At 34.6% G+C, this 25,255-nt stretch overlaps 1 protein-coding gene across 1 annotated transcript; it reads right to left on the bottom strand.

Annotated features, from left to right (window-relative positions):
• Positions 1-4,604: 4,604 nt before the first annotated feature.
• Positions 4,605-6,290, bottom strand: LOC133824490 (uncharacterized). Its single transcript, XM_062257379.1, has 3 exons — positions 6,137-6,290; positions 5,115-5,902; positions 4,605-5,048 (listed from the first exon to the last, which is right to left on the bottom strand). The coding sequence occupies exons 1-3, from the start codon at positions 6,288-6,290 to the stop codon at positions 4,605-4,607; spliced, it is 1,386 nt and encodes a 461-aa protein (XP_062113363.1).
• Between the last annotated feature and the right edge of the window lie 18,965 nt (positions 6,291-25,255).

The following is a 25,255-nucleotide window of genomic DNA, read 5'->3' as shown; positions in this document are numbered from 1 at the left end:
GTTTCATGGGATATGTGATCTGAAATTATTTATCAGAAAATAATTTATATTTAACTCGAATTTTCGGGTACAATAATAACTATACATGTGCCAAAAACACAAGGGGTACACTAATATTCCTCTTTTCCATGGGACTATTGGATAACTACCCAATGCTATATTCTAATAAATATGTGAATAAAAATTGTCAATAAATGGTATTCCTTTAATATAGTGGCCCTAGTTGGCAGGCTTATAAAAACACTTTTTTGGATATTTGTAGCTTGAGTTCTTTAAAAAGTAAAAGTTAAGTCAAACAAGACCAATGTGTTTAGAGTTTAGAAAAAAAAAACAGAAGCAAGTTTTTATATAACAAACAAATATACATGTTAATTATTTATATTAATAAGGACATTAATTTAGTGTATATTCTTAAAAAATAAATAGAATACTACAAACTGCTATATATCTTAGGGTTATTGGCGGTAAAAGTACCCAATATTTTTGAAAACTTGTAATTTAGTACCCAATTTTTTTTTTTGTGAAAAAAGTACCCAGTGTCCAGCTCTATTGCTCTCCGTCAGTATCCACCCTAACAGATAAGTGAATAGTTAAATTGGTGGACACTTGGCACATTATGATTGGCACAAACCATAATTTTTATAAAAAAATCATTTAAATTGATTTTTAATTAGAAAAATAATTAAAATTTATTTAAAATTTTTAAAATAACAAAAAAAAATTAACTGAAAATTAAGAAAAAATGAAAAACAAAACTTTATATATTTTAAATTAATTGAAAAAAATATATATTTATGAAAACTCTAACACATAAATCTTCAACGACAATTTCTCTCTCTACATCCTCTTCTTCTTCTTATTCTTCCTCTTTTTGGTGGTCTGGGATGGGGTTGGGGTGGTTCTATTTCGGGCTCTCCTCGTGACGGTGAGCTGGGCAGAGGCAATGACTCCTCTTGACGACGCTTCCTCTTGAGGTGGACTGGGAGAGGCGACGACTCCAAGGACAGGGCTCCTCTCGATGGTGGCCTGGTCTAGGATTGATGCGACAATAGCCATGGAGGATGATGAGCTGGGGATCGGGCTGAAGGAGACCAATGCGCGAGGTCTAGATTTTTTTTTTTTTTTTCTGCCAAAGTTTTGTTTGCTCACTATGTTTATTTCTTATATGGCTGGGGGATATGTTCTTTGTTGTTGATAAAATTATTATTAAAATGGTGAAAGGATTATTGATAATTTTGAGTTTGTTTGTGTTCTTCATTGTGCTAAATGTGGTACTGAGGAAAATTAGTTAAAAATTGAGTTTGGATTATTGAAAATGTTCAGATTTTGATTTGTGTTCCTTATAGTGTTCTTAGTTTTTTATTTGTTTTAATGAAGCTATTTGTCAAAATATCAAGATTTTTTTTACAATATAATATGTTGATATTTGAATATTGATTAATTATTTATGTTCATATAATTACTTAATTTTAAAATTATTTTATATGATTTTTAACATTTAAAATATATTTAATCTATTAAATGATTTTTATATGAAAATTATAAATTGGACCAATCATAATGTGCCACGTGTCCACCCAATCAACTTTTAACTGATGTGTTATGGTGGGTGACGACGGAGACTAACAAAACTTGACATTGAGTATTTTTCCAATAAGAAATTGGGTACTAAATCACACATTTTTAAAATGATTAAGTATTTTTGTGGCAAATATCCCTACATCTTATCATTATTTTTTTTTATTCAGTTTTATGTTTTGTATGTTTTGTTTTCTTTCTTTTATAATCGAAAGACGATCACTCAGTGTGATGTAAATTAGGATTTTTATATATTAAAGCATGATTATTTAATTGGTTTTTCTTTTTCTTTTCAAAAAAAAAAAATCCATTGTTCTTCCTTTGGTTTACAAATAATTATAGTCAGTCACTAAATGATGTTGCAAAACACCAAGGCTTACACATATGAGATGGTTATAACTTATAATATCTATATATGATGTATGTATATGTCCCGTGAGACCTTTTTAATTGGATCGTCCACTAGTGAGGTGTGTGGGGTATATATATATATAGGCGTTGACTGTATATTGCCGACTTCTTCGAGTGTACTCTCTCCCTGCTACAATGAAACATTGCAGCCATAGAAATCTTTTACCTTTAATTCTTGTCTGCTTATTTTTCCAAAATAAAATATTAAATAAGACTTGTTGTCTAATATACAAACCTCTCTCTATGCTAACACACATTGATTAGGGCATGGCATATTGTGAACTGGGTTGACCTAAAACAGTTTATAAAATAACACTTTTTGGGGACCCCCACTGTCATGGGAACATCCAGATATTCTTCTATGTAGTTTTGTTATGTTGTATACACACACATATATTTATCTTGTTACTATTAATTATTTAATAAACTAAACTTTTATATATATATACCACAATAAATTTAATAACACTTACCAAATTAGTGATTAATTTTTTTCTAAACTAGATTAATTATTGGGTTATTCCCCAAGAAAGTAATTAAGAAAACAGAATCTTAATCAACGAAAAAAAAAAGATATATGTAGAAGAAGGATATGATATGTGCAGAATCTTATAATATCTAGTTTTAAATTGTTGAGAGGGAATAAGGACTTTATTTGTTTAAAAATATGTGTGTGTATATACTCTTACTGTATGCTCAAAGAAAATATATAAAATAACGACAATTATTTCAGTATTCATTCTCAATTTAAAATAATACAGCTAGCTCGATCCCGCTTGTGAGTTGTGATGACCACATTTATATAAATATATATTTATATTCTGATTTTGATTACACCTGTGATCTATTAATATATGACTTTATATACAAATCTGAATAATATCATATACATATGTTGTGCCCTGTCAAATCATATTAATTTATTTGATCATTTAAAGGACTATGTATATGATAAAACCTCACGAGCAGTACTGCCACAGAGACTTTGCATATAGACTGTAATTATTTGTGTTCATGCGCATAGTCACGTTACATTTTAGCTTAGCCATATAAATAAGTTTATACTTCATACTTCATACCTCAATACAATATATAATTTATGAATGAAACTATGCATTTAAATAATATATAATAACCCGTGATAATTTAGTATAATCTATCATATTTATTTATTAATACTGACATCCATTATTTTAAAAAGTAGTTAATTACTCTTAATTTATATGGTACTTAATTACTTTATTTTATTTTTTTGTACATATTTATATCTTAATTAATTATATCTATTTGATAAGAAAATGATAAAACTAGTTAACTACTGAAAGATTTGGTATTGAAGTAAATTTCATGATTCTTCTTTTGAAGGTGCAATTTGGACTACTTTAAAAAGTTATGTTCACGTGGCAAGATCTCAAGTAATTTTATTTGTTAGTTAAATCTTATTTAATTTTAAATAGACATAGGACAAAGCGAGACTATTCTTTGTTTTTTCGCCTAAGATATATCAATTACATAAATAATAAGCATTGACAGTAAATAAACATTAATTTGTATGCTTTTTTTTTTTTGCTACCTCAAAATCCACACCGTATATTCATACTACTTTTTAGCAAAATCTAAACCCTCTATTAAAACTAGGGTTTATATTTTTTGGACCATGTATTTTTTTTCATTATCGGTTTGAACCCTGTATTTTGACAAATTATTTTTTGGACTCTATATTTTGTAAAATAGTTAAAATAGAACCCTAAACTCGATTTTGGTCAATAGTTTCTTAACTAAAATCACAAATAATTTACCAAACTAATAATTCAAAACAAAAATAAAATCATTCTGCTTAAAAACTGTGTTGTTATATTTAATTTTTTTCTTCATCGAAATTGAGTTTAGGGTTCTATTTTAACCATTTTACAAAACATAGGGTCTAAAAAGTAATTTGTCAAAACACAGGGTCCAAACAGATAATGGGGAAAAACACAAGGTCCAAAAAAGTATAAACCCTTAAAACTATTATTCATATTAGGCATGGGTAGGTAACCATTTGGTACCCTGTGTTTTTACAAAGTATCATTTTGGTACCCTCTGTTTTTAATAATGCTCATAGGGTACCCTGTATTTTAAAATCGTACATAGTTGGTACCCTAAACTCAAATTTAATTAATAAAATTTTACCAATTTAATCAAACTGTTGTCAATTATGTAAGTTCCAAATTTAAATTTAATTACTTAATTACATATAACCGATGACAGTTTGATCATATTGACAAAATTTTATCTATCAAATCTGAGTATAGGGTATCAAATATGTATAATTTTAAAATACAGGGTGCCATATGAGCATTATTGAAAACAGAGAGTACCAAAATGATATTTCGCAAAAACATAGGATACCAAATGAGTAAATTCCCTTCATATTATCATATACAATACCAAGGTTCTTTTTTATTTTTATCTCTTGTTATTTTCTACTGGGCCACTTTTACTCTTTTTTTTTTTTTTTTTTTTGATCAAAAAGAAAATAAGAACTTCATTGAACAAATGAACAATAAAAATATGTGTCAAAGACTCAAACACAAGCAGGAACACCTGCCAACTACAAACCAGACCAAAATCAACTAATTACATTGAAGTTGTCGTATATACATTTGGTCTTTAACAGATATCTGACTATTGGACACAATGTAAAGCCTAAATTTAGTTGTGTATTTTTCTTCCTGAACTAGATTCATAACAGTTAGGGAATAACCATCATGAAAACACCTATTCCTATTTCTCCAGATGCTGTAAATGATAGCAGCAAAAACCATATTCACAATAGCAGTTGATACTCCACTTCGAGCTCTAGCCAGCCACACCATCCAGCTATTAAAATCAGAAGGCCAAGCAACAGACCCCAACCAATCAAAGATACTTTTAACCAACAGTTGAGAGAGAATGCAGTAAAAAAAAAGATGAGAATAACTGTCACGATTTCTCTCACAAACCGGACAGATCATTGTAGTCACATGAACATGCATCCTACTGAGATTGTCCCTAGTTAAAAGCTGAGAGTTTACCACCTGCTAAAACATAAATCTATGTTTAGGAAGGATTAGTTTACTCCAAACAGTCCTATAATAATCAACCCTTTGCTGGACTAAAAGGCTGTTATACAATCTAGAAGACTGAAACTTCCCCTGCGCACCAGCAGAGAGAATAGCAGCAGGTTTAAAACGATCCTTGAGACGACAAAGCTTCCTCCAATACCAGCTACAGTCTTCTTTCAGTTCATAATTCCATAAATTAACTCTTTTCAGATAAATGGAATTGATCCATTTAACCCATAACAAATCTGGTTTAGCAGATATAGCCCAAACATACTTTGCTAAAACAGCTCGGTTCCAACTTGCTCCATCTCTGAATCCCAGTCCACCATAGGCTTTGGGGAGGCAAACCTTCTGCCAAGAGGGGATGTGTATCTTGCTTCTCTGCCCAGATATGCCCCACAGAAAACCCCTACAGAGCTTTTCAATTTCCTTAACTATGCTTTGAGGTAAAACAAAAATGGTCATCCAATAGTTTTGAAGCCCAAGCAGAACAAAATTGATAAGTTGAATGCGGCCAGCAAAGGAGAGATGTCTACTCGCCCAGTTCTGAATCTTTAAACGAAATTTCTGAATAATGACCTCACAATCTTCATGTCTCCATTTGGTAGGCCTCATGGGAACCCCAAGGTACTTAAGAGGAAACGTACCTTCTGTCAGATTTATTTCATGGGCAATCCGAGTTCTATCATAGCTAGTGACTCCACCAAAAAAGATATGAGATTTACCAAAGTTGATGGAAAGCCCTGTAGCAGAAGCAAATTCATCAAGAACCTCCTTGACACTTCTAACAGCTGAAAGAGAACCCTTACAGAATAAAAGCAAATCATCTGCAAAACACAGATTAATAAGCTTGAGACTTTTACACATAGGGTGATATCTAAAGGGGGATTTAAGAGCTACTAGTTGTAAGCTTCTTGTCAAATATTCCATTATAAGGAAAAACAACAGAGGTGACATGGGATCACCTTGTCTCAGCCCTTTTTCTCCTTTAAATTTTCCTTGAATTCTGCCATTCATCAGTAGAGAATAGGATGTATTCCGAACACATGACATAACCTAACCTATGAATTTCATAGGAAATATTAGAGCTTTTAACAGATCCTCAAGAAACTCCCAATCTACTGTGCCATAGGCCTTACTTAGATCAATCTTGATAGCACATCTCGATGAAGTAGAAGTCTTCCCATAGTTTTTGATGAGATCTTGAAAAATCATTATATTATGGGCTATAGTGCGACATTTAACAAACGCTCCCTAATTTGGCTGTACAAGATCAGGGAGAACAACAGCCAGTCTCTTACAAATCAGTTTAGCCATACATTTGTACAATGTAGAGCAGCAGGCTATGGGTCTATAGTCAACAGCCCATGAGGGGTTAGCTACCTTAGGAATCAGAGATAAGGTTGTTTCGTGAAGCTCAGAAGGGAAATGACCAGTTTCAAAACACTGAGTTATTGCAGCACAGACCTCATCCCTTATATCATGCCAAACAGCTTTAAAGAAACCTGAACCAAATCCATCAGGTCTTGGAGATTTGGTTATAGGAATGCTAAACAAAGACTCCTGAATCTCCTTCTTTGAAAAAGGTTTCATATGTTTCACTTGCTGCTCTACAGAAAGCCTAGGACCCATCTCTATATTCTGGACTTTTAATCTGCCTGTAGCCGAGCTAGAACTTCCCAAAAAATATCTGAAATGACCCACAAAATGAGAAACAACTTCTGAGAATTTATCAACAAATTTGCCTTCTTCTGTAATGAACGAGACAATACCATTCTCCGCTTTACGCTTCTTTAAAAAAGCATAAAAGTAGGAAGTGTTCATATCTCCCTGTCTCAGCCATGTTATCTTGCTCCTCTGAATTAAAAAACTATGATAAAGCCTTTCCTGCACCGAGAAGGCTTCAGCTGCTATCCTCTCAACTTCCTGATAACTAAAAACATGGGGGTAAGCTTGAGCTTGCAATTGAGCTTCTTGGTATGTCTCTTTAGCCTTATAATAGTTAGCCTTCAGATCACCAATTCTGTCCCTGTTAAAGGTTTTCAAACAGTGTTTGAGTCTCAGCAACTTGAGAAATATAGCTTTGTACCAGTTGCTCTAATCGGTGACCTCCAGCTATTTAAAACCTGATCATGAAATTCATGGTGCTCTGTCCAATAGTTATAGAACCGAAAAATCTTAGACCCCATCTTCTCTGAAGTCTGAGTTCTAACAAGACAGGAACAGTGATCTGAAATAGCTTCCCATCTAAACAAGGCAGTGGATTGAGGAAACAAATCAAGCCATTTCTCATTCATAAGAACATGGTCTATTTTTGAGTAAATTCTAGTTGCACCATTTTGGTTATTAGTCCAAGTAAAATATGAACCAACACTTTTTAAAGGCTCAACATGAGCACCTGCAAGCCATCGAATGGAATCAACCAATTCTAAGTCTGAAATAGGCTTACCTCCCGATCTATCCTTGCCTGAAAAAGGGGCATTAAAGTCCCCTAAAATTAACCATGCTTTGTCCATAAGAGTAGGCCTTTGCAACCCTTCCCAAAGAAATCTCCTACCTTCAATCGAATTAAAACCATAGACAAAAGTAACACCAAAATCCTGCTGCACACCAGCCATCTTCACCAAACAATGAACAAATTGATTAGATTCCTCTAAAATAATGACTTTAACAAATAACCTTCTCCAAACTATCAACAATCGGCCTTGAATTACGGAACTTGTGTGAAAATCCCAATTCGGAAACTGATGTTCCATGAACCTACTTATTTTGCTTCCCTTCATTTTAGTCTCTAAAAGACCACCAACTCCTATTTTATTTCTACTACAAAGGTCACTAACAGGGCTATGTTTATTAGAACCATTAAGCCCTCTCACATTCCAACTAAAAATATTACAGTTATCCATTAGAGGAAACAGAAATAGAGTTACCTTCTTTACCACTCACCATTGGCTCTTGTAGCACCACAAACTTGTTTGATTTCTTATTCTTTTGACCTGAGTTTTAGCATTAATATTTGACCTCTGTCCTGCCTTGGTTGGAACAGCAACTCTTTTCGGAGTAAGCCAAGGTTGGCTAGCCTGATCTCTTTTCTCACTCGCAACTGAATCCTCATTATTAGGCACTAAAGTCTCGACTGGGAGGACCTGAACCTTGCCATCTTCTGAACTTGTCTGAGTCGCTGGCTGCTCCAATTCTACATCCTTAAGTCCATTAGTTCCATGTTCCTTTTTCTCCATATTAGTTATAGGCTCCTTCATAACCCACTGAGCATTCTTGTCCTTCCTACAGTCTCTCATTGAGTGACCAAAACCATTTACTCTATTTTTTATTGTTATCTTATTTTGTTTTTTCCTTCTATCATTTTCTACTTCCAACTAATTGACTACAAATAAATGAATGTGATTACATTAATTGATTACAACACAGCGTCTACATCATTTCTTATTTACTTAATTTAAAAATAATAAATTAAATTAATTTTAGATATTGTATATAATAAAAAAATAATAGTTTTTGAAAGTAGATCAATTCTTTAATGTTACGTGAATGTAGATATTATATATATAAATAATTAAATATTAGAGTAATTTGTGAAAATAGATTATTTTTAATAAGGGAAATAGTAGCAAAAGTACTCAATGTTTTAAGAAACTAGTGATTTAGCACTCAATCTTTTTTTTGTGGCAATAGTACCCATTGTCCACTTCCGTTGGTTTCCGTCGGTACCTAGCTCAATTCCGTCTTATTTTGCCCACGTGTACATAGGATATTAATTCACCATTTAGTATTTCAATAAGAAAAATTTGAAATAAAAAAAAAATGTTTTATTTAAAAACAAAATAAAAAAAATTGAAAATTAAAAACAAAACACAACTCCATGAACGACTAAAGAAGAACAAACCCATAAAATACCCCATTTCGCAAACAAAACGCCACAACTGAAGATTAAAAACAAAACACAACTGAAGAAGACGAGTAGCAAAGGAGGAAAATGGAGAGTGAAAGTTCGTATTTTTCCAGTGGATCAAAAGCAATGGCCTGAAGATGTAGGGGTGGGAGTCGATTACGACCACGATAACAGTGTGATTGTGGCTTGGAAAGTGTAGTCAAAACCTCTTGGACTGAAGCAAATCCTGGAAGAAGATTTCGAACTTGTCAGTTAATGAAAGTAAGTGTGAATAAATTTGTTTTGGTTTTTTTTTTTGTAATTGGGTTTTCTTCATCTAGGTTTTCTTCTTGCTTTATGTCAGTCAGAAGGGGATTGCGATTTTTTCCGGTGGGTGGATCCAGAATTGGCTAAAAGTGGAAGGGTTGTCATTCCAAACTGGAGAAAAAGAATTGAGGGAGAAACTTGGAATGTTGAAGATCTCTTGGTGTCTGAAATAACAAGTCTAACTCGTGGGAATAAGCCAATTATGGGTGAAGGTCATGTTTGCAGTGCTTGTGGTCACCTCCTTAAGAAAGAGTGAATTGGTATAAGTTGGGGAAAATTGGTTTTCATTGTATCTGTAATTGTACTAGTCTGGTGTTTGAAATATTAGACATTGTGTGATTTTGGTTAAAAAAAAGTACATGATACAAGGCAATGGTGTTTGTTTCAGTTGTCAAAGTGCTAATTTCATTATATCTGTAATGCAGCAAGTCTAAAATGAATGAATGCATTTTGATAATTGTGCTTGTTCTGGTTAAATTTTGGTCATGTTAGTTTAAGTTCATTATGCTTAATTTCACTGGTGCAAATAATAATTTTGACTACATTGTTTAATGTGGAAAATTCATACAAGATGCAAGGTCATAATTTGCACCCAATATGGCAGATACAAAATATAATTGGTACCCAAATTGATAGACAGATGCAAGTCATAATTCATAGACAAAAAATCCATATCAGTTTGCTAAATAAACAGGCTACACAAAATACTTGGCCAAATCACAAGGTCCACATCTTATACATTTGTACACAAAATTAGGCCAAAGATGCCTGAAAACAAAGGTCATAAATGACCCAAAATAGTCTTAACAACAAAAGATGACAGACACACTATAACTTAGATTCTAAGATGGTGTTGGTTGAGATGAGGAAAATGTTGTTGCTGGTCCACTCTGTGATCCTCTTCTCCTCTGTTTGTTTTGTTCTTGAGATGCAGTGCCTTGCTGAGAGGGTGGTGGCTGGGATGAGGAAGTTGTAGCTGCTGGTTGTCTTCCACGGGGTCTTCCACTTCTCCTAGGTGTGTGTTGCTCTTGAGATGCAATGACTTATTGAGAGGGTGGTGGCTGAGATGATGAAGTGGTTGTTGCTGCTGCTGCTGCATCTCTTCCATTCTTTTTGGCTTTCCTCTTCTATCTTTTCTGAGTGTCAGGATGTGGATTTTTTAGAGGTGGTCTACACATTTTCTTGGCAACAACAGGCTGGAATCAATAAATAAAAAGAAAATTAACTAAAAAATTTATAAAATCATAATTGAAAAGAAAACTAACTAAAAATAACTGAAGATTGAATACCTTTGTCACTGCTGGATTCTTGCAAGTGACTCTTGAATGACCTTTTTGTTTACAATTGCTGCAATGGTTTGGTTGACCAAACCTTATTTTTTTTGGTTGCATTGGTGTCATCTTCATCAGGTGCCTTTTTCCTTGTCTTCTTTGGTCTTCCAGGCAAGTTTGATTCAGTTGGGGGTAAATTGGATTCAAACCAGGATCTAGCCCCTTATCAGGACTTGGCATTGGTCCAATAATTGTAGCATATTGTGCTTGAAAGTCTTTTTTTTTTTATGCATCAATTATAAAATCATAAACATTCAGGTTGGAACTCCATATACAGGCCAATGCATGCCCACATGGTACCCCACTCAATTCAAAAGCTCTACAAGTGCATGTCCGAGTAGCTAGGTTACATGAGAAGCTCTCACTACCAAGATAAGTAACCTGAAACATGTTTGCATATGCTCTAATACATGAACAATGCGTGGCCACTTGCTTGTTATTCTCTATGATATCTAGAATTTTCTTCCCCACAGGTTGCAACCACTTTGCCACACTTTCCCCTTTCTTACATAATCTAGACATCAACCAGAACCGGATTTTCTCCAACAAAGTTATGATTGGCTTGTCCCTTGCATCCAATATGGTAGAGTTGAAACTCTCACACAGATTGTTCAAGAGCATGTCACATTTGACATGCAATCTAAAGTGTGACTTGCTCTATTCAGTTGGAGCCTTCTTCATTAACCAATCATATGCCTTCTCATTCACCTCCTTCATTTCAGCCATCCTCCTCTTGAAATCTTCCGGTGTTGTGGCTTTTGCACAAGCCCACAACTTTTGTTTAGAAGAAAACCTAGAAATTCCTTTTTAAAGTTGGCATGTAAATGTCTCACACAAAATCTTATCTCAGCACCATCAAACAAGGAACCTAAAGCATTTTCTAACCCTTTTTGTCTATCACTAATCAGTGTATATCTCCTAGTGTCAATAACCTCCAAATCCTCCTTCAACAATTTTAAAAACCATTTCCATGTGTCCGTATTTTCCTTCTCGCAAATAGCATATTCAATTGGAAACATGCCATTATTTGCATCAATAACCACAGCAGCCAGCAACATACCTTTGCAGTACCCTTTTAGGAAACAGTCATCCAAGCCAATAAGTGGTCTGCAAGCCTTGAATCCCTCCTTGCAAGCTTTGAGGCAGATATAAACTCTCTCAAACAACCACTTGTCATTGACAATGCTTCTTTTGATAATGGCTATGCTCCCAAGATTGTGGTGTAGGAGTTGTTTGCAATAATCATCCAAAACTCTATACTGCTCCTTCACAGAACCTTCCAGCATTTCTTTGGCCTTATTCTTGGTGCTGTAGAATACATAGGAGGATGTGTTCAAGAAATTTGTTGTTGCAGTCAAGGTGTTGAAGTTGCTGTAAGTCATATTTGAGTTCATTCTAAAGTCTTCGATGAAATGCTTGGCCAACCAAGTAGCAGTCACTTTCTTGTTGTCAAATACAATGCCACAATTATGCACATCCACTAGTGTGTTGACTTTGAATGTTGTGTAGTCTTTTGTCGACATCCTAGCATGTGTTGACGGTGAGAACTCATCAACTAATTGAGTTGGAAAAATTATCAAATCAAGATCTCTAATGGAAAAGCTGTAGAAACTTAAACAATCACTCAAGAACAATGATAGAACAATAATGGAGCATTCAGTCTTTCATTCACACTCAAGCCTTTGCTACAGTAAAATTTCCAACCCCCTTTCAGGTGGTGTTCAAGTTCATTTTATAGTAGGCTCTAATGGCCTTAGGTACATGGTGGTCCAGGAGACCAAGTGGTACATAAGTACTATGTCAGGGGAGTGGCTTCAGAGGTTGTGGTCGTACCTCCAGTACAGGAGCAGGTGTCAGGAGGATGTCTCCAATACTTGTCTGTACCCATGTTTGATGAGTGGTGGCAGGCATAGTGGCGTAGGTGGTAGTGTTGTCGACTCTGACCCTTGGTCGTAGGCGTACGGGCCATAACTCTTATCCCAGCAGTCCCACTGATACCGGTGTCCGTACTCAGTACTAGGTCATACAAGTATGTCCCATTCGACTCGTACTGGAGCCTCTAAGCATAGGGGTCTCAAGGTGTAAGGAATTGAACCCTTGGTGCATGGCTCTACTCACGTGGCCACTAGGTGATGTAGCTCTCATTCCTTCGCGAGGCCCCCTTGGAAGGCTTATTGATGGCGCGGCTCTCTTGGCTGTTCACGAGGCCGAGTGTGCTGCGGATGTGACCTCCATGAGGCCATGGGCGAGGCCATCATTCGGGCCTAAATGGCGAGGCCACTCTGGAGCCATGGGCGAGGCCATCACGGGGCCTAGATGGCGAGGCCACTCCGTGGGCATGGGCGAGGCCACCACGGGGCCTAGATGGCGAGGCCACTCCGTGGGCATGGGCGAGGCCACCACGGGGCCTAGATGGCGAGGCCACTCTGTGGGCATGGGCGAGGCCACCACGAGGCCTAGATGGCGAGGCCACTCCATGGGCATGGGCGAGGCCATGGCGGGGCCTAGATGGCGAGGCCACTCCGTGGGCATGGGCGAGGCCACCACGGGGCCTAGATGGCGAGGCCACTCCATGGGCATGGGCGACGCCATTCGGGCCTAGATGACGCGTTCCCCTATTTGCGAGGCCACCAGGCGTGCGGGCGTGGCCGAGCGAGACCACCTGGTGCGTTCGGGCGTGGCCGAGCGAGGCCACCTGGTGCGTGCGGGCATGGCCGAGCGAGGCCACCTGGTGTGTCCGAGTGTGGCCGAGCGAGGCCACCTAGTGCGTGCGGGCGTGGCCGAGCGAGGCCACCTAGTGTCCGAGCGTGGCCGAGCGAGGCCATGGCTTCTATGTCGTGTAAATGGGGGCTTCATGGCATCGATCTCATATTTTCCCTTGGTGAGATTTTGAGCATCAACAGCATGCAATGTCCACCCACAACCATTCCCTTTACAAACTGACCTTATCTTCACAAGATTATTGGTCACATAAGTGAACTCCCTACCAGTGCTTATGAAGTGCTCAGTCAGAGCCTCCCTAAGTTGCTCCTTACTAGCAAACTCCAACCCAAGTGTAAACTTAAAATCCTTCCAGTCAGTTCTTGGATGGAACTCTTTTTTTCCTCTCTTAACCCCACCTACTTCTTCATCATTGTTCAAACTCCTCAGGTCATCAGACTCATAGTAACGCCCTGGTTACCCCAGAGCAGTTACGGTGAACGGTGAACCGGAAAATTGACCTGCTACCCGAGTCCTTTGGTTAAAAACGTGCTCTAAGTGTTATTAACAGGCTAAGGTGGAAAACCGATAAAAATGAAAGGATATATTTTATTAAATACATAACTGCTCATGAGCTTATCAAAACATTCATAAGTTATTTACAACTCAAAATGGTCACTACTGTTTCAAATTTACAAACCCGCCGACCTAAGCAGAAAAATAGGGTAAACCCCCTAGTTCCTCTGAGAACTCCTTGGCCGTGGTGGTCAAGCGGCCGCATATGTACACATCACTACCTAAGCTCTCCACTCAAGGCTGGGTGAGCCTTTCTTTCCCTTTACCTGTACCACATAGCACCCATGAGCCAAGGCCCAGCAAGAAAACACAATATAGCATGATATAATATCAACAATGATCATAATAATCATTCAGGACTATCAGTCCAAAACAGATAGGTGACAGTCGCAAAAGTCACTAAGTTGGGTATATCTCCCTTTGGCCTTGTGATGATAGGGTCACCGGGGCTTAACAGATAAGTGAACCCTTCACTAGCTTAAACAGGATAGGTGCATGGTGACTAGTCACCAACATAACCTTCCTCATGACCATAGAGTCATAACCCTGGAACATCGTTCCCTAGCCATGTGACAAACGGTCACCTGGGCCTTAGGCCCTGGCTCTGAGTAACTAGTCTTAGACTAGCCAAGTGCTTATAAGTTCATTGACCTTAGGTTCGGTCCAGCGTTAATGCCTTAGAGCCAATCAACACTGATATCGATTAGATCTAATCTTCATTCGGCCCTGCGTTCAGGACGCTTATGCCGTTTCTGACTCTTAGGTCAGTGTCCCTGACTAGTCAGTGCCATATACAAGTAAGCAACATTCACTAGCATTTAATATGTAATCCATGTCCACATTTATCAATCAACATGCCTCAATAACAATCACGCATGTCATATATACACAGGGTGCAGTTTTCTTACCTCAGATTTGAGCTAGAATGATTAAAAGAATGACCATTGAGAACGATCAACCTTTAGTCCTTTAGCGGTCACCTATTCATAACCAAATATGGGACATCATCAATAAAAATGATCAACATAGGTTTCCAAACCAATATCTAGCCTTCGGGACATCAATCCAAACTAATCCAAGTAGTAGGAACAATCCTGAGGCCTAAAACTATGTTCCCGGGGTCAAAACACACAAACGGGCTCAACCCTGCTCAAGGGCAGCGGCCCTAACACCTTGGGCCGCGGCCCCCAGCCACCACAGAAACAAGGGCCGCGGCGCCCAGCAAGAGCAATTCCCCCACCTGCTTCTTCGAGCTAGGGCCGCGGCACTCCAAGAACAGGGCCGCGGCCCCCAACCCAGAACATGCCCAAACTCGTTCTCCAACATTCCAAAGCCTCCAAAATCATAACTAAACATTACCAAATCATCAAATCAAAGTTCTCAAGCTTCCCAATGGTCCAAAACCATCAAAACCCAAGGTTCAATCAAATCAAAAACTCAACAATTCACAAAGTCCAATTCAAAGCTTAGAAACTCTAAAAACTCAAAACTTAAACTTAGATTACTTTCGATTGGGTTGTTTTTCGTTGAATTCTTCGGTCAAGAAGCTTCTAATCTTTCCTAGGATCACTATGCCTCGATCCTCGCTCGATTCCGACTCCTAGAACTCGAGATATCTTCAAAAAGGCTTCGAACAGTAAAAGTGAACTAACGGGGAAGAACAAGAGGTTTTCTAACGTACGTTCTATCTGACAAGCTACTTCAAGCTTAAGTAACCTCAAATAAAACCTAGTGCTCGGGGTCCCAAAAACCTCCCGGGGACATTATAGTCAAAACTTCCAGAATTTCCTCATGATCTCAAATATTCCCAATTTATCATCAAATAAACATTCCTATTACCCAATAATTGACCCCGTTATGACAAAACCGCTAATCCATTATATAGGACCGTCTCATGTCGAATAACTCGAATATATCTTCATAATAATGGGTTCTCATTCGTAAATCACAATATGCACCCAAATACACAAATATACCCTTAACGAGCCAAATTATCAAAATATCATAATACTCAAATGTGGACCCACATGCATGTATATAACATTATATTATAATATAATTCACATAAACATGCATATTATCATTTAATAGCATAATTAAACAGTTATGGCCCTCCCGGCCTACTAATCCAGCCATTAAACCGCATTAGGGATTCGGGGCATTACACTCATATTCACTATCAGACCCTCCTATGTCTTCTTGGTTGCAGGATTCAGTCACTGAACTACACCAACTGCTAGGGTGTGCAATACTATCCCCAAAATGCATCTACTCATCCTCATCTAGGGCATACTCTTCTTCAACAAAGTGTTGATCAGGTTGTGGTTGTGTCTCAATAGGTTGTGTCTCATCAGGCCCTCCTCTTTGCCCAAAAGAAGTTTCTGTCTCAAGAGGCCCTTCACCAATGCCAATTGAAGTTTCTCTTTGTGACTCTACAACCCCTTGACTTTGCCTAGTTTCAGGTTCATAAAATTCAGCAGATTTCCTATTTGTTGGTTCAGATTGGGCTTCCCCAAAACCATCCACGTGGCCTAAATTAATTTCTTGTTGAGCCTCATTACTTGGCTGACCAGTGTGGCTTGCTGGTTGTTGGACTTGGGCCATGTCTTCCACACCAGCTAGGACATTTTGGGCCTGCTCTTCCTCACTGTCAATATCTACCAAATCAATTATCTCTATACTCTAGTCACTTTCATACTCACTCTCACAATCTTCACTCTAATTATCAGCCTCAGCATCTTGATTCCAATCATCTGGCATGTGCATAATGAACTCTTCAGAGCCTTCTGAGTCATCTTCACCAGTTGGCATTTGAAAGTCATTTGCCTCAAACTCCATCATCTCCTCTTTGCTCATCACATAATCATCTGATTTGGCCCAAACCCATTCATCTACCTTCACTTTGGCATCATTATGAATCTCCTCAATACAACATCTCTTAAGTGGCGGTGGAGCTTTATCATTGACCTTATTGGTATCACCACTACTTCCAATTTGAGGCACAGAGCCTTGTAGGAAAACATACACATCAATTAATTATCTTATTTGAATACGTCAAAACAAAAATAGAGTATTCAATGCAAACATTCCCATGTGGGTCAACCAAAACACCCTACTTTACAGTCCAAGCCTTTCACTTTCACTAGATAAATTTGGCAAAATTACAAGGTTGATTGTACAAGTAGAATGGAAAACATAACAAAACCCATTAAACAATTCAATTAACAACCATACACATTTAATACACATTTACCAGTTATTCAACTAAACCTACCACAAACTTCAACAAACAAGAAAAGACCACCATAAACCCATTTACTTAACCTATTAATTCAAAAAATAAAGAGTAGGCTTAAGAAAACACTTACTATAAACTGGAACTAGCTCATTTGGTTTCCGAAACGATGACATTCTGTATAAACTACAAATCGTCTTGTTCCCTTTCTTCGAAAATGAAAATGCAAAACTAGTTCTTTGTTTTCGTAGCAAATGGTGGCTGGGTTTGGGGATTTATTTGGGTTTTGTTTTTGAAATGGGATGTTTTCTGGGTTTGTTCTTCTTCAATCGTTCATGGAGTTGTGTTTTGTTTTTAATTTTCAGTTTTTTTTCATTTCATTTTTAAATAAAATGTTTTTTTTTATTTCAAATTTTGGTTTTTGAAATACTAAATGGTGAATTAATCTCCACTGTACACATGGACAAAATAAGACGGAATTGGGCTAGGTACCGACGGAAACCAACGGAAGTGGACAATGGGTACTATTTTCACCAAAAAAAAAAGATTGGGTACTAAATCACTAGTTTCTTAAAACATTGGGTACTTTTGCCACTATTTTCCATTTTTAATATTATTTTACACAATAATTTTTTGGGGCAATTTCATTAATACATTTATAAAAAAGTTTTATTTCATTTTTAAGGTAGCTAAAGATTTATTTCATAAATATATAAGTTTTTTTTTCCAAAATTACAATTTGCACTACTAAACTCCATTCTTAGTCTATCTTCTCTTGTAGGTTCCCATATGATTGAGATGTGAGAAAATAACTGACACTATGACTAACATGGTGGTCTCACTAAGCCAGTTATATAAATATACATATATATTGTGGGATGGTCTATATGAACTATACGGAACACTACGATTTCTGCAATATTTTAGTTTTGACAGCATTTATAGATAGTAGAATGTAAACTATGTGACTTTTGACTGAGTGACATACTTTTCATAGGAAAACTATGTAGTATAAACAAATATTATACATGAAATAAAGCTATATGATGAAATGGGCAACAATAATTAAAAAATGATGAAAAAAAAACAAGCTATAGGTTGCATAGGAAGTTGCTTACCATAATGTAATTTGTATGAGATTGCATTTGAAGTTTTAGCGAGTTGCATAAAGATGAAATAACATATAAGTTTTTAAGTTGCCATGAGTTGTATGGGGTTGTATGGGAACCTCTTTGGTAACATGAGCAAATCTCTTTGGCAATCTTGCAACATCTGCAACATTTATTACAACCTTTGCAACCTAAGGTAAATCCTCATTTGTAACCTAAGGTGCAACCTCATTAGCAATATCTGCAACATTTAATGTAACATTTGCAACCTCATTTGGAACATTTGCAACCTCCATTGCAACATTTGCAACCATTATTGCAACCGTTGCAACTATTGATAACATATGCAACCTTTATTATAGCAACTTGAGGTGAAACCTCTGCAACCACTGTTGCAACATTTGCAACCTGATATAAAACCTCAAAATCCTCATAAACTTCAACATCCTACAACCTTATTTGACAACACCTAATAACAACAACTTGATTATTATTCAAAAAGAAGTGTGAACCACTACTTATCCATATATGCCAAAGGCATGATCAAGTAATCTTCTTGATAGTAGTAAATAATTTTTAATAAAACATTCATTAAATAGAGAATTATGTAGTGGCATAAAATGCTTATGTTATTGATAAAGAAAATATTTTAATCAGATTAAGTTTTTATCAAACCTTTGTTAAAAAAAAAAGGTTTTATATACCGCAATCTCACATGGTCGGGCAGTTTCCAATAAAATTAAATTAAATAAAACTCTACAAATAGCAGTGCAGGGCTTTTAGTGTAGAATCTCCCATTTATTTTGACCCATCAAATGGGCATATTCTCTTATGAGATTAATTAGCATTGCATTTTCCCATATATGTCCGTCTTTGCAATTACTTAGGTGGAAATATGTATATATTCCACATTTGTCTTCCTCTGTAATAACTAAAAGAGAAAAATAAAAAATGATCTAATGACTTATTTTATGCAGTCAAGAAGTTAGAGTTTAATTAAGTAATAGAAAACTAATCCTGCCGTTTTGTTTAATCCAAATCTTCATTTTTCAAGGGTCAAAATGAATTGTTCTGCACTTCATTCAGGAACAAGTCAAAGTCAAAGCTTCTTTATCATAGAAGAAAATTGATAACTAAATAAAATTGAAAGAGAAATCTGCTGAATGAATTGAGAGTAAAAACAACAATTGAGTCATAATATTTGAGAACGAAAGAGAGAGACTGAGAGAGTTGGCGTGGTGGGTTAGTATGAAAAAAGAGGGAAAAAACTGATCCTTTGAAAAAACTAATGAACAAAACATAAAACTAAAAATATAAAATTAAGTAAGTAGTATTAATGATAAAAATTCTTTATAAAAGTGATAAGTTTTTTTAGGGATAGTAAAAATGAAAAAAAAAATGCAAAATGCAATGACTGTGGTAAATTCCCTAATTTTTTTTATAACATTTTTCTAAAATAGCCTCTAAATAGAGTAAGAATGATTGTTTACAAATAGTCGAGATTTTTCAACAAAGTATGAAGTATATCAAAATAGAGAATTGAGTATGTTTGAAAAATTATTTTACAAAGAATTATGAAAACAAAGCTCCTTGACAAAAATGGTATTGTTTTTCATAATTATATTTTAATATGACAAGTTATTATTTAAATTTATGTTATATATCTATAACGCGAGAGAAATTATGAATATTAAAATAAAATTTTATTATCAATCGACATATAATTATTTTTTAAAGATACATAAATATATAATAAAATGACATTGATAGTTTACTTTCTGAATATCTTTTTTTTTAGATAATTTTATCATTTTTATCATGCAATTCATCATGTAAAGTTAGAGAATTGTGGTTGTTATATGGTTATGAAGAAAGAAGAATAAAAAATATTCGGATAAAAAAAATTACAACAAATTGAGAAATATTATATCAACTTCAATAATATTCTAAATTAATAAAATATTTTTTTGTTAACAATCATAGTGATTGCAAATTCACAAAGACATTTATTAATTGCTTTTACCTAATTTGCTATTAACTATATTTGTAAGATTAAGAAAAAACGGTAGGACGTGTCATAGGGACATCTCCATAACTATTTTGTAGATATATTCTAGGTAAAAGTAAAATGCAATCCACATTTATTTAATTTTATTTAAAAAAATATATTACTTTATTCTTATTATAAAAGAATGACATAAACATATTTAAAAATACAAAAATATTGTCTATGGTTTTAAAAAAATATAAAAAAATAATAAGATCATTTTTATTTAAAAAATAAATAAAAAAATCATTATATCAAAAATTCGATTGATACACATTTTTTATATATAAAGATATGTACATTCTAGTTTTGAAATTAAATAATTTTCTTTTAGAAAAAAAAATATATGAATTTCAATATAATAAAATATTAAAAAAATGCTAAATTAAAACTATGTGTTATCCCCGTTTTGCCCTGGAACACGTGGCACGACCTAATGGGTCTATGGACTCTTTCGTAGATATCAAAGGCCCAACCTAAGCCCAATTAACAGGGAGGACAAGGGGCCTAGTGGCCTAATCGTTAATACGTCCAACACTGTTCAATGGGCGCCACCATAACGAGGGAATTGGGACCAAGGTTCAGGCCCAGCTCATCTTCCTAGTCCCGATGTAATGGCATCATCCGGGATGCGAATAAGGGTGAAGCTCAACCGTCTGAGTGGACTAAGACATCAGTAGAAAACCCCGAGATCTGGAAAATGAAACAAGATCCTAGTAAACGAACTAGGACATTAGTAAATGAACCTGGACCTGGCATCCGGGTTTGTAGGATTGAACTTCCTTGACGCTGACACATTCCCAAGAAACACGGAGTTTGGTCTACTCAACTAACCTGTAGAAGATGTTACATAAGGAATGTACGCAGATATTGGGAAACAGTACTGCCACTACTCTGACGGATCCTGTCCCCAGGGACTCCTTAGAGGCCCACGCGAACCAGTCTGAAGCTACGTATTGTTGTCAGTTGTAAAGCGTGGTTATGCCCAAGGCGGCCCAATAGGCCCTGATTAATGTGTATTATTTAGCAAAGTTCTTTGTATTAAGCCTCCATTAGTAAGTGAACCATGATTATCTCCCTATTGGACCTGGATTAGTCTGGCCCAAGCCCATTGCACCCAACTACCTATAAATAAGATCATTTGTGCACTGTAGAAGGGATCCCTGGAATTTTTCTCTTGTAAGCCATTAGCTTGCTAAAACTTGCAGAAAACTCTATTGCTAAAACTCTTTAAGCTCTAATACAATAGACTAGTTGACTAAGGCTCTTTAACGCCCTAACCACGTAAAAACCCTTGTGTGATTATCTTTAAATCCTTTCTTTTTGCTCTCTTATCTTTCGTAATTCTAATTTCCGAAAAACTCGGTAAACACTATGAATTTAAAAAGTTTATTTGAACAATTTTATTTATTTCATTTAAAAATTTGTATAGCGAACAAAAAGTTATGTATAAATATATATTATTTAATTAATAGTTAGAGCAATTAAAAAAAACTAAAAAAACAAATTAAGAAAATATGTATATTTATGTCTTATTTCACTATTACATATATGTGGATAAACAAAATACGTTAAATGAAAAAATAAATAATTAATAAAAGAAATAAAAGAATAAATTTGGTAGAGTAATTTAAATACTTTAATATGAAATTTTAAAATATGTGATGAAAAATTATTATGACTCATTTATTATTTTGCTTTTCAATTTATTTCCCTTATTTAAATATATTTTATTTTTAAAAAAAATTTATTTATCTTATTTAGATTTTAAAAGTAACGGTGTTAAAAAAATATTAAATCTAAAGGAAAACAACAATTTTCATCAAACAGATGAATATATATATATACTAGATATAAGCAACATACAATGCATGTTTGCTTAGTTTTATTTATATAATTTATTAATATTTGTTAAATTTGTATCATTTTCATATAAATTTCAAATAAATAAACAATATTGTGTATAAAGGAATGACATAAACATATTAAATGAAAAATTAAACAAAAACACTGTTTATGATTTTTTTTAAATATATATAATATGATAACTTTTTTAAACATAAATGATCATTTTTTTAATAAAAATTAAGATTATGTATTATATATTATTATTATAATGATATTTTGTAATATATAAATATATATTAATATAAGTATTAAATATCTAGTCTTGTAATAAATATTATTATAATTATTATATTTGAATTCATATTAATATAATTAGTAAAAATTAGGATTAATAATATTTTATAATATTTAAATTTATATTAATATATAATTATTAAATATCTAGTTTTGTATTATATATTATTATAATAATGATATTTTATAACATTTGAATTTATATTAATATAATTATTATATATGTAGTCTTATATTAAATATTATTACAATAATGATATTTTATAATATTTGAATTTATATTAATATAATTAATAAATATATTTTTTTAGTAGTTTTAAATGTATATACTGTTAAATATTTAGAATATTTCGTTAAAGTTAACAAAACAACTGATAAAACCAAGTGTAAAACCCTAAATTGGCTATCTTAAATAGACAATATATTTTATAACTCAAAAGTGTTTTTTAATAATTTTGAAGCAGTTGTCCCGACAGGTTCATGATCTGTTGCGACAACTTGTTTTTTCCAGATTTATTTTCTCAAGTCTTAATATTCTAGAAATCATCATGTATGTTTATGTCAATTTTTTGACATGAAATTTCATCCATATATATTGATATTTCATCCGTATATGTTGATATTCACTGAAAAAATATTATTTTATTTATAAGAATATTTTTCTTGAAATAAAATATATTTTTCCTTTTTTCAGATTTTTAGATTTTTTGTCAACTGATTAAAGAATATTCTGTGATATTTTTTATTGACATATTTTGTGGTAACACTACAAAAATCAGGGCCTATACCGAGAACAAATATCATATACCGAGACAATGTCGTCGGTATAAAGTTGTCGGTACATCCGCGTCGGTAAAACAAAACTTCTACCGACGACATTAAAAATGTTCTCGGTATAAGTTTTACCGAGGATAATGTCCTTGGTAGAAAGTGACAAATGTCCTCGGTACAACAAACCCCAATTTCTCATTGTACTGGTATATACCGACATCTTGGTGGTATATACCGAGGACAATGTCCTCGGTATAGACTTGTCCCCAATTTTTTTTATATTTGTTGTTCCTTTATTTATTTATTTATTTTGAATTAAATATAAAAAAATAGAATAAAATTAAAACACTTATATTAAAGATATAAATAAAAACATAAGAGTATATTCGCTAAATCAAAATAAAGACTTGTCTTAAACATGATAATGTAATAGTCAATTGTAATAAAATTCATACATAAGTCCTACTGAGTCGGTGCTCCAACATCGGGATCATCGGGTGGTGGTGGGGCAGATTGAGATCCCGGGGTGATACAATGAGTCCGGACATGCTCCTCTAACTGTCGAAGACGCTCTCTCATCTCAGACAACTCTTCATCTCTAGTTTGTGAAGGACGAAAATCAAATGGAGTTCGGTCCCTTATGTTAAGGATACGTCCATATCCTTTCTGGTGGCCCCGTCGTTTTCCGAAGACATTTTGTACCAAAGATATGTCTTCATCTTCAGGCGCACTCGAAACTGGTGTGGAACTCTCAGTATCAGTTGCCCGTGTCTGCTGTGTGTCGCGATATGCACGCAATTCCTCCTGTGATACAATGTATAATGTAATTAAAATTTTGAAACAATTAAAAATTTGAAAAATGTTTAAAAAAACTTAACGTACCCAAGTATTTTTGGCTGTCTCTGTCACCCACCCTGTGCCTGATTTATGGTGAGTATCCATCCAGCTATCCGGGATGGACTCAAGTTACCCAATCTCTAAATTGCGCTGTCACATACATATATTTTTATAAAATTAATAATTAAACGTAAATAAGAAAAATAAACTAAAAAATAATTAATTAACTAACCTTTTTATAGCGTAAGGCTGGGATTGACTGAGAACCTCCATAGCTAAGCTCTTTCAGTTTCCTTCTATTTTTCTTATTGACCACAGAACGTTTCTGCAAAAAGTTATCGTTAGTAATATATTTAATTAAGATAGTTAAGTTTAGCAAGAAATTAATACCGTAATTTCTGGGCGTCGGAAAAAATCAATTGCTTTTTGCCACTGCGTATCCGTGCAACCACCATAACGATTTTGTGGCCCATTAATCGTTAAATTCTCTTTAATATCGTACTTCCAGTCAGAATACTTTTTAGCACACGAAGTATCAATGCCTCTCAAGATCCCAAGCATATGTCCTTCTCCATATCTAGTACGCCCAATATCAAACAAATCATCCTAATTTACAAACATTTATTAGTAAATATCATATATAACATAAAATGAGAATTAACATAAAAATACATAAACTACTTACTTCCAAATGTGAAAGTATTCTTTCTTTCGAGGAATTTGGTACTTTTGACCATTGAGGACAGTCTGGATCTGTGTACTGTCGAACAAGTAATCCGAGCTCTCTTGAGAAATTTGAGCTGTACTCTCCGATCTCTTTATATGTTCTCCCCCGCACATCCCACTCGAGAGGGAGAGGACGCCCCAACTATTCCCTCTTTTCCCGCGTGTTCAATCCCTTATGGCGTCCACGTTTACTTGGAGGCGCTATTGTATGCAAATTCAATATTTTAAAATTAATATGGATTAATTGTTAAATTTTAAGGAGTATATCAATGTGTAAAGTATTACCTCGTTCACAATCAGCTGGGATATCTGACGGTCCACGTGGAGGATCGCATCCTCCACCATCACCCCCGTGAGATTGAGCAATAACATCAGCCATATCTGTCAAATTAATCGATATTAAAATTACATTTATCAGTTAAAAATGACAATATAAAATTATTTATTGTTAAAAATAATTACTTCAACATATTATAAAATTACCACTTAA

This window comes from Humulus lupulus, chromosome 3 (genome assembly GCF_963169125.1).
Source record: "Humulus lupulus chromosome 3, drHumLupu1.1, whole genome shotgun sequence".
In the NCBI taxonomy this organism is placed as follows: Eukaryota; Viridiplantae; Streptophyta; class Magnoliopsida; order Rosales; family Cannabaceae; genus Humulus; species Humulus lupulus.
This window is presented reverse-complemented; position numbering and strand designations above follow the sequence as displayed.

What these genes read in the sequence shown, in the direction of transcription:
- LOC133824490 (XM_062257379.1), bottom strand. Translation starts at nt 6,290, where the DNA reads ATGATTTTTCAAGATCTCATCAAAAACTATGGGAAGACTTCTACTTCA. An exon ending in ATTTCCTATGAAATTCATAG is followed by an intron (nt 5,903 to 6,136) that starts GTTAGGTTATGT and finishes TGTGTTTTGCAG; the next exon opens with ATGATTTGCTTTTATTCTGT. An exon ending in GCCTTTTAGTCCAGCAAAGG is followed by an intron (nt 5,049 to 5,114) that starts GTTGATTATTAT and finishes ATGTTTTAGCAG; the next exon opens with GTGGTAAACTCTCAGCTTTT.